Source organism: Pristis pectinata, chromosome 2, assembly GCF_009764475.1.
Source record: "Pristis pectinata isolate sPriPec2 chromosome 2, sPriPec2.1.pri, whole genome shotgun sequence".
Classification (NCBI taxonomy): domain Eukaryota; kingdom Metazoa; phylum Chordata; class Chondrichthyes; order Rhinopristiformes; family Pristidae; genus Pristis; species Pristis pectinata.
In genome coordinates this window covers 138825910-138836598 of record NC_067406.1, presented here as the reverse complement: position 1 = coordinate 138836598, position 10689 = coordinate 138825910, and the positions used below count along the sequence as shown (strand labels likewise).

General features: G+C 43.2%; 1 protein-coding gene across 4 annotated transcripts in view; it reads right to left on the bottom strand.

Annotated features, from left to right (window-relative positions):
- Positions 1-916: 916 nt before the first annotated feature.
- The window catches only part of grid2 (glutamate receptor, ionotropic, delta 2), a 930013-nt gene continuing 920240 nt past the window's right edge, over positions 917-10689 (bottom strand). For all 4 annotated transcript variants that reach the window (XM_052010062.1, XM_052010063.1, XM_052010064.1 and 1 more), the window contains one exon: positions 917-6876. In XM_052010062.1, the coding sequence (XP_051866022.1) occupies positions 6454-6876 (423 nt within the window). In that variant the 3' untranslated portion in view covers positions 917-6453. The remainder of the gene's footprint in view (positions 6877-10689) is intronic.

Here is a 10689-nt window from a genome sequence, read left to right as displayed (position 1 = left end):
GGAGAGAGACACCAGCCTGCTTGTTTTCTCTATCGATGGATGAGAAACAATAACTGTGTTTGCCACTGAAATCCATGTATGGAAGTTGGAAGTAATCCGGTGGAGTTCACTTTGTTGCTGACCTGTAGAAGGAAACAGGTATTTGTGTGTGGACGACCACGGTTCGGATGCTTTTCGGGGTGAGGAAGTCACTACCGAGTAAACACTGGAGTGTCGTTTGGGTTCCATCGTGGAACATTTGGATTTCGTATGTACTCTCTCTATGTTTTTCTACATCTACATCTTATCTTCAGACAACGGTGGTTGTTGAAGAAGCCCTTGCTCATGTTTCACCTTATGGCTTGCGGAACTGAACTTTAAGAACCATTCCGGAACTGGGAGTTTTGGACTTTGTCACACACACACACGAAGAGTTTAGTTTTGGGGTTAACGTTCGAGGTTTAACATTCTTGAATTCTAACATACTAACATTTTTTTTTAAACTTTTATTTTACGTATTATCATAAGTAGTGATTAATAAAATAGTTTTTAACACTGAATCATGCTCAGTGTGTTTCTTTTGTTGCTGGTTTGTGACAATATCAAGTTATAATCAGGAAGCTCCCTGATAATCCAAGAAGGTCAATAATCCCATGAATGCCAATTAAAAAGCAAAAGACTGCAGATGCTGGAAATCCAAAATAAAAGCAGAAAATGATGGGAATTCTCAGCAGGTCAGACAGCATCTGTGGAGAGAGAAACACGGGTTAATGTTTCAGGTCAATGAACTTTCATCAGAATAGTTCTGATGAAAGATTGAAACGTTGACTCTGTTTCTCTTGCCACAGATGCTGCCTGACTTGCTGAGTATTTTCAAAAGTCTCTGGGTTTTAGTTTATGAGGATGGTTACCTTTAAATAATGAATAAACGACCATGTAAGAAAAAGAAACAATTTTATTAGCCAAATAATACACAGAAAGCTTTGCCATTTGCACCCCCTTACTTCCCACCACCCCACCCAAAAGAAGTGTTCTTTATATGCGACACTTACATTAAAATAGGCTTATAAATATTGTTCATGGTTAACTATGGTTCCTTTACTAACCCAGTAAATTATTATAATCTGGCGTCCCTGTATATTGCGTCCAACTGAAAATCCATAACGACACTTTGAAATGAAAGAGAGTCACAGGTTTTAGGAGAGTTGGGCATGCTTCCACCAACTTGCGTTCTTCTATAAACTGTCTCCCCGTGGTAAAAATGAGTGTTGTCTGACACTGTAGACATTGTATTATACAAATCAGCAATATAACTATATCGGACGCTATTTCAGAACAGATAAAAGAGAAGAATTAGCATCAAAATATATATTTTTATGTTTGTTCAGTTGTGCTGAACAAGATAATTCAGAAGAAACAGCCATGAGCCATTTTTTAAATCTCAGTTTCTCACAGAATTCGAGTTAATGCACACCTAAAATTGTTATCAAACACAGAAAAAAATGTTGCTGCTTTCTATCTACTCGTTTTTTGATTTTGTTTTTTTTTAAAAATGTTATTCTTTTAATAAAGATAAGGAAAAACTCACCATGAATCTCAATAATTATTTGTTTCTGACACAGTTACTGAGGGATTAATTGGATTGGGATTGGGATTAAACTGGACCTGGTGATTAGAGTTCAGGTAGAACAGCGACTGTTTGATGTGTGGTCATTTGATTGACCACAGTGCCCAGGTAGTTTCAACCTCACTGTTGATTAGCTGAAGACATAAACCAAGGGGCAGGTGGCAGGCACTCCAGTTAAAGGTAGACTGCATGTCTTAAAGGGGAGATACATTGTGGCTGAGGAAGATGCAGGAAGTGAATCAGAGTTTGGATTCATTTGATAAGTGGAAAACTGTGGGAGACTGCAGTTCTGATACTGACCTGGAGGAGGAATAATGCCAGAGTGATGTCCTGTATCAGGAGGTGGGTGGGGTGGGGGTTGGCAGAGGTCCCAGGTACGCACTCATTCGACGGTGAGAACTGAAGTCAGTGTCAGGTATCTACAGAGAGTACTTGTATACAGTGCTATGCACAAAAAAAGTCACCAATATCACACAATTGATCAAGGTAAATGAATGCATCTCCAACTTCCATAGGCCACTGACTTCTCCAAACCACTGCTCAATGCATCACATTCCATTAAACACCTACTAAAAATCACCACCAATCAGTTTGCAGAACATTCAGATGCTCCACTGCATATTCCTGCATGGTCTGCACCAGCACAGTCCTCACACCAACACCTCACAGCTCACTTGCATTAACATGCACCACCCTCACTGACACCGTTCCTCCGTCTTGCAGGAAGAGCGCAGAGGTGAATGGAAAGGGACTGATGTGTCGACATGTTTTAACAAGCCCAAGGAGGAGACAATGATGATTATCAGGAGAACGACCATCTTACCAAATGGGTGTGACCAACAGCATTGTGAAACAACTGGAACGAGCATGTCCTCATAGCTAACCCTCCTCCTCACAAACCACCTCCCTGTCAAACTACACTCTTGATTAATTTGCAAGCTACTGAGAGCACAGGCCTCTTACTTGCTCTGCCTCACCACACCATTGTAGCCTTTCACCTCTCTCCATCCTGATATACAGGCAGCGGGCAGTGACCAGGGAGGATGGAGACGTGCCAACTGTCCACTTTACACTTGTGCCTACCGGTTCGGATACTGGCCCTATGGTAATTCATGGGATCAGACACCACGACCAGAACAAGGGACCAGAAAAGTCCAAGTGCCAGATTCCCAGTGGACTCAAAGTGTTCCCAAGAATATCCATAGTCAGGGCTGATGGGTCTGCACAATGAAGTGCTTGGGGCATTGAGAAGTGTGCAGGAAAGGCAAGAAGCAATGATGAGTCCAGTTCTACCTTGGTACAGGGCCAGAGTTTTCCTGCATGGATGGAGTGGCTTCCGTTGCAGTTTCTGCAGCAGCCATTTGGTTACTGAAGGTGCATTACTTGCTGCCTTCGGACCTCTGCTGTCATAACTGTGGATTACAATTTTCAAAGGAGCTTGGAGCAATCTGTCCTCGGACATTGGGAACATTGAGGCAGCGCCGAAACAATCTACTGGAGGCATGGCAAATACTTTGCTCATCATTTGTTGCCCCAATCTTGTCTCTCTGCTACTGCTCTTGCCAGTGGTGAGACGGTGCAGTATCAAGCCATGTCTTTCAGCCCAAGCTTCTGTGAGATCATCTTCCAAGGCCATCTGCTGCCTTCTCCACTGTCTACTACCAAATGTGGAGCAGCCACGGGGGGAAGACTGTGGAGGACAAAGGAACATGGAAGATAGGTGCCAAGGGAATGCACACGATTTTACCGTTATGAGGAATTACTTATTATGTGGTGTCATAGAGTCAGAGTCATTGAGTGTGGAAACAGGCCCTTCAGACCAACTCGTCCATGCTGACCATCTTAGTGAGTCCCATTTGCCTACATTTCACACAAATTCCTCTAAACCTTTCTGAACCATGTACCTGTCCCAATGTTTTCTGGTGTTTAGGGAAATGGGATCAGTGAATTCTTCATGGACACTAGGGCAAAAAGAGGATGGGAGCGAGGCAATCCCCTCCCTCCACTTTCTCCTAAGATGGAGTGCGTGTGCCCACTGTTTGTAGGGTCACGTAGCATGTGGAAGATGATGGTGAATCATGGCTCCTGCTCTGTAAATACGCACTGGCCCAGGAGGTGGGCATGAAGCGTTCGCGCACCAAATGTCTGCTCTGTCACGTGATCTGGTTTTCACTGTGTGTGTGATACACATGTAGGGTTGGTTTGCACATCAGTCAGTCTCCCAAGTTGTCCTTACACATGGGTAAAATTGCAGTTAGCAGAGAATGAAGTGTGCTCCAGGACACTCGGGTGTCCTGCATGGTTCACTGCTTATGGTCACACACTGTGTGGACATTGAGGGTGTAGAATTCCTTTTTGCTGTGACTGAGTTGAGACACAGCACATTGCACATGCAGTCAATGACAGCCTGTTGCATGAAGCAACCTGCAAAGCCTCTGCGTCCTTTACCTACGTGCTGACCTTGGGCAGGAGAGAATGAAATGTACTCATAACCGTTTGAATAGGGACTCTCAGTGACCTCTCTTGTGTGACTATAGCTGCAAACCGAGATGTTATAAATACCTCTGGCTCCAACCTGAAAGCAATCAAATGCATAAAAAAGTTCATGGTCACAGTCACGTTGACAGCCACTGGCAATGTGGTCCTTGCCCTGCTCCATGTTGGTAGCTGTGACTGTGATGACATCTTAATGAAGCAATGTTGCTTTGAGATCCAGATGGGATAATTGCTCGGTGGCCACTCTAGATGGAAATAGCCTCTCTTTGAGTTTCTTTCTTCTGACCTCTTCCTTCAAGCTTTACTGCTCTGTGCTCCCACCAGTCTTGCTGTCTCCCTGAATGAGTGTCCACTGCACTCAGGTTTGTGCAGAGCCCTTGAAGTCAGGGCGACGTGTTTCAATACCTGCCACACCACTCCTTCAGCAACTTGAAGCAAAGGCAGAGCTTGCAATTTTATTGAGGAATTACAGCAACAGACAGCAGAAATCAAGAGGAACCTATTGACGGATGATCCCCATAAACGGTGTTAATGCAGGTGCTGAGCCATGCAGTTAAGAGACGCGATTGGTCGGAGCACTAAGGTCCAAAATAGCATGGCTAGTGTCAAATCAAAGCTGCACATTGGCTATCTATACGATCTGCATGGTCTGAGTATCTCTGATGAATCTTCTCTGTGTCAATGCCAGCACCTTCACCATCCAACTTAATTCAATCCACAAGTGAGCATGCTTCTGTATTTTGGATCTCTGAAGGCAAGCTTAATCCCAAAGAACAAACACTGATGATCCCTAGTTCTTACCAAACGTGTTTCCCAAAGACATCCAATCACAAAGAGTGTCACTGGCTTCTGTAGTCGTTCATTGTCTCTGATCTTGGATGCAAGATATATTAATGTCACGGTTTGACTACTGCTTAATGAGCTTCCCAACTTCTTAAAGCTGCAAGTTAATACAAAAGTAATGCTCCCATGTGCATGAAGCAGGTAGACTGGCTAGCCTCCACATAAAGATGTGCTGGTATTTTAACCAATACAGTTTAACTTCGATTTATAGAATGCAAGAAGATCCAGTGCCTTCTCCCATGTGTAGCAGCTTAAACTTCAGAACTAGTTAACGAAAGAATATTTTTGTGTGTGAATTTTAGCCTTTTAGTTAAACTAATTGTTTAAAGATTCAATTAACGTCCCATTTCAATCATTTCCTTTTGGGACACCTTCTGACCAGTCAGCTGAAGGCTGCCCTAGACAAGTTCTCTACTTCTGTCTGCTCCCTGTTAGCAGAATTAAGGCCACATTCAAAAAGGAATCTTCAAAAGGGATTTTGAGAATACTTTCAAGAAAGATTAGGGCAATAGAATGATTTGGATCAAAGAGGTGGCATCGACATAATGGGTTGAATGGCCTCCTTCTGTGCTGTAAGATTTCAGATAGCTACCAGTTTAACTTCAATGACATTATAACTTTGGTTAGTTTATATTTCAGCTCAATTCGTCTTAAAAATTTTAGAGTGATCTTACTTTTGGATGAACTTAAATGTAACTCTTACAAAGCTTACATGACAGCGTAATTAGATTTCTAAAGTATAATTCCATATTCCGGTGAGTACTTAAATCAAGATGTGTGTTACTAATCTAAAGAGTTAATATTTGTCATTCGCTGCCCAGGAACACTATTATACAGCTGCAAAGAATCAAGAGACTCAGCCTCGACATTTTGCTTCCTCCCGCAGTGGGAACAAAGGCTATGCCCAATAAGGAAATGCTGACATTTCTATCAGGCAATAGTGAACTTACTAATTCCCTGGAATAGAGGAACCAACTGACCTTTGCCAGACCTGGGCACGTGGGAAAACTGGATTTAATCTAAACTGTACAGTAGAAAACATCTGCATATGGTACAACCTCTGGACCTTTCTCCCTTTCTAAAAAAATTATGCAAGGATCACACACACGTTAAGTTTATTTCCTTCTTTGAAACGATATGCCAGAAATATCTCTACAAGCACATGATGGCTTCATATATAAGCAACCCTATAAGATGTGGCATTCTGGAATTTATGGCCTGAATGTTCATTACTTTTAATAGCAAGTCGTGCTCTTGGTCCAAAATGGGATACCACATGAAACTGTCACCAGCAAAAGCATTGAATCCAGATGCAGCGGAAATAAACACACTTGCTTCAAACAGGCTGGTTATTGCGATTATATCTGGGAAAGCTGTAACTAAGATCCTGGCTTCTTGTTTTTTAAAAAAAACAAAAGAGAAAGTATGTTCAGGTTAGTCCTACCACGAATTCTATCGTCTCACAAACTGAGTCCTGGTTGGAAGGAAAAGGACTTGAAATTTGACATTCAAATAGAGGTGCCCCGATCAGGGTCGTTGTTGAGGTTGTACACAGATGATGGAGTTGGCTGGTAGGGAATGGAGGACATGGTTTTAATGGGACTTCTGAAGAAGCCACCGTTGGGTGCCCTGCTTCGGAAGGGGCCAGTTCGGTGGTCGGGCATTGGCCCGAACGAAAAGCCTGAGGCGGCTTTAGCTGAGAGGCTGCGGCTTATAGTCTGGATCTGCTCTGGTATGAAGGTGGTGGTGGTGATGTGCGTGTTTCTGAAGTCGCTGATCTGTTCGAGAGCTTGTCGCGTCGGGATGGTGTCGACCTCCAGGGGGGTCAGGTCTATGGACGAGGTGGAGAACTGCTTGTGGGGGCTGTCATCATCTGTACAGAGGCTGTTGACTCGCCTGTGTAGGTGCTCGAGGTCAATCTCTTTATCGTCCTGTCAATGGGAGCAAACAGAGAAAGAGAGAGAGAGAGAGAGATTAGAGTCAAGATATCCATCAAGACCTGGAATGGAACCAGTCAAAACTACACATCCCTGATCTGAGCTTCAGTAGGAGGGAAGGGCAGTCCTGCAGAAGAGAAAGCTTCATCAGTGTGTGATACCTTCAAGCAGAGATCTGAACAGGGCATGAGCTGAGAAGAGGCAGGATGGTATTGAAGTCTTCCTGCCATCATGGCCTCATGGCTCTGATTGTACCAACTGCCTTGTTAAATCTTGCATGATCCCCACCATCCGGGCCATGCCATCTTCTCACAGCTACCACCGGGCAGGAGGTACAGAAGCCTGAAGTCCCACACCACCAGGTTCAGGAACAGCTACTTCCCTTCAACCATTCAGTTCTTGGACCAAATCACTGCCTCAGTATAGTAACACTATGACCACTTTGCACTACAATGGACTTTGTTTTGTTTTGTTCTAATTGTGTTCTTTCTTGTATAATTTTACATAATTTATGTTTAATTTATGTTTTTCTTTGAGTGTTGTGTATTTGATGCTATGTTCTTGTGATGCTGCTGCAAGTAAGCTTTTTATTGCACCTGTTCATACATGTACTTGTGCAGATGACAATAAGCTTGACTTTGATGTTAAAGCTTCATCTTCCCTCTGGGCATATTGCAGCCTGCAGGACTCACTATAAAGTTCTCCCACTTCAGATAACTCGTTCAATGTTCCTGAGAACTGGCCATTTTTTCCTGCACCCATTTTCCCTTTTCCTAGTTTTTGTCTCAGAACATCAGACTATACATTACACAAACTATAAAACATTGGTAATACATTCCACAGACAAAGAAGCTTAATCTGATTTTAACCGCCACATCAGGTCATCCAGTCATGGGATCGAAGATTTGTTTTCTATTGAGACATACAAGGCAAGACTTGGAGCCAAAGAAAGGCACATCTTCCCCATCTTGATAGCTAATGACTGCAAAGCACATTTCTGTGGGAAGCATTGGGTGGGGCAGGGAGGAACTGAACAGACGAAGCATTCAGTCATCTGGCCTGAGATGTGCCTCCACTCTTGGGAAATGCATCTGGGATGTCTTAGTCTAATAATAAAGCCATATTTCATTACAAGTTCTTCGAAGTAGATGGTGTGCTGATCCAAAAAAAAGGAAACATAAAATGAAGTTGACACCATCATTATTGTCCCTTCTCCCTTATACCGTTCACCTCTATCATGGAAGATCAGAAATATCTCATTGGGTGCTGCAGCCTCCAGGGCCAAATGGTTGTGGACTGGAAGAGAGGTCGGGAGGCAGAGTAAAAGCCCCAGTGACAAGCCCATCAGAAGACGACCTTTATCCTCACGGCTATTTTAGAAGTGTTAGTGTGAAGTGGTGTCAAAGTTGACGAGCAGATCTCCAGTTTACTGAGCAACACACAATCTGCTGGAGGAACTCAACGGGTTGAGCAGCATCTGCGGGGGAGGGAAGGAACTGTCGCGGTTTCAGCTCGAAACCCTGCAGCAGTTTCAACCCGAAATGTCGACAATTCCTTTCCCCCGACGGATGCTGCTCGACCCGCTGAGTTCCTCCACCAGATTGTGTGTTGCTTCACATCCCAGCATCTGCAGTCTCTTGTGTTTCCAGTTAACTGAGATGATTATGAAGCACCAAAGAAAGGTTTGCATTTATATTATGACTCAGGATATTATCCCAGTAAATGAAATACTTTTGCAAGGTACATTGTTATCAGGAAAGAAGAACGATAGCCAATTTGGGGACAGCAAGCTCTTCCAGTCTGCAGTGTGATTAAAAACAAGATTATATGTTTTATGGTTGAGGGATCAGTAGTGTCCAGGACATCGCTGATTATTAACCTCCTTTTCAGAACAGTAGTCTATTGTGTCCACCTGAGGGAGAAGACGGGGCCATGGTTCAATGGCTCCTTCATCCGAGAGTGCCATGGCTCCTCAGTGCCAGCCTAGGATGCTGTGCTCTGGAGCAACACGCAAGATGCTGGAGGAACTCAGTGGTAGCATCTGTGGAGAGATGCTATGATGCTATGTGCCTGTTATGCTGATGCAAGTAAGTTTTTCATTGCACCTGTGCACACATGTACTTGTGCTTATGAAAATATACTGGACTTTGACTTTGAGAAATGGACAACTGGTGTTTCCGGTCGAGATGCTTCATCTGGACTGAAGGATACAGGGGAGATAGCCAGTGTGAGGGGAAGGGGTGGCAAGTGACAGGTCGATCCAGGTGAGTAGGGGTGATAGGCAGATGGAGAGTGGAAATAGTGATAGGAGGTGATAGGTGGAGGCAACAAAGGGCTGAAAATGATGGAATCTGATAGGAGAGGAAGGCGGAGCATGGAATCAAGTGAGGGGGGTGGGGAGGGCGGGTGGGAACAGTGGGGGAAGGGAACTAGTGTGTCAGCTGTCCATTTCCCTCCACAGATGCTGCCTGACCCACTGAGTTTCTCCAGCATCTTGTGTGTTGCGTTCCAGATTCCGGCATCTGCAGTCTCTGGTGTCTCCATTTTTTTCTCAGGTCTCTGGCTCAACGTGCTTACTGAAAGGGAGGCTTCCTCATTGAGCCGAGACTACTGTTGGGCTACCAATTAATGATGATAATTATCAACTCCTGGGTTCTGCATTAGTGTCAGTGACCGTGTTACTTCTCTGCACATTTCTTAAATAAGCATACTAAAATAACACAAGAATTCAACTTGATGCTGAGTGATTATGATGCTTATGATTTTGCCAGTGATATCATTTAATGGGTGCACTGCAGTACAAGATTCGGTCAAACAGCCACATTGTGGCAGCTATATTCAAGGTCACTCAAGCAGTTAATAAACTGCCTAATAAGAGGCTTATATGTTATTCCTTAAGAGTGCAACTCTCTGACCACAGGTGGAGAATAGTTTAGGATTTCTTAAAACCTTGATTAATTTTAACATGGAATAAGTGCTGGTGTTAAAAAAGTCTCACCAGCCTGATTGTTCTTAAGTTTGCTGTGTTACAAAGTTCAGTGGCACCTTTTGTTGGGCTTACTGCTGTGATACTGCTTGTCTTTCCTTCATGCTGACAGTTTCTCTGAGATATAGGGAATTGGCAGTGTAAGGGCCAGATAAATGGGTTGACACTTGGGTAGAAGTCAGCCCCTAGAAGCTCAATGTGTCGATGTATGTGTGTTGAACACAGTTTCAATGCACCTACATTGGGTTTCATTGTATGGGCTGGATTACACCCTGGAATGGCAACTTTGTTTTTCGTCCATAGATCCTACCTGTCTTGCTGAGTATTTCCAGCATTTTCTGTTTTTAATTACACTAATGTGGCTCACTCTTAACTATCCTTAGTTTGGGAGCAATCAGGATGGACTAAAGAATACTGTTATTTCCAATGAATGAATAAATACAAAGAAGAGCTGGCATGGGTGTGATGGACCAAATTACCTCCACCAAATTTGTATGGTTATATTTACAACATGACTGTTGCTAAGATATAGGAGTAGATTACTGACTTTGTTGCCTCAGAGCCAGTAGTCTACAGGTTGTAGACATTTCCATTGACATTTTAAATATACCTCATTGGCTGTAAAGCATTTAAAATTTATTTTATTGGCTGTAAAGTATTTCATTGGCTGTAACATATTTCAAAAGTATTTCATTGGCCATAAAACATAGAAGAATTTCATTGGCTGTAAAATATTTCAAAGGTATTTCATTGGCCAGAAAGTATTTCAGAAGAACTTCATTGGCTGTAAAATATTTTTAAAGTATTTCATTGGTTGTGAA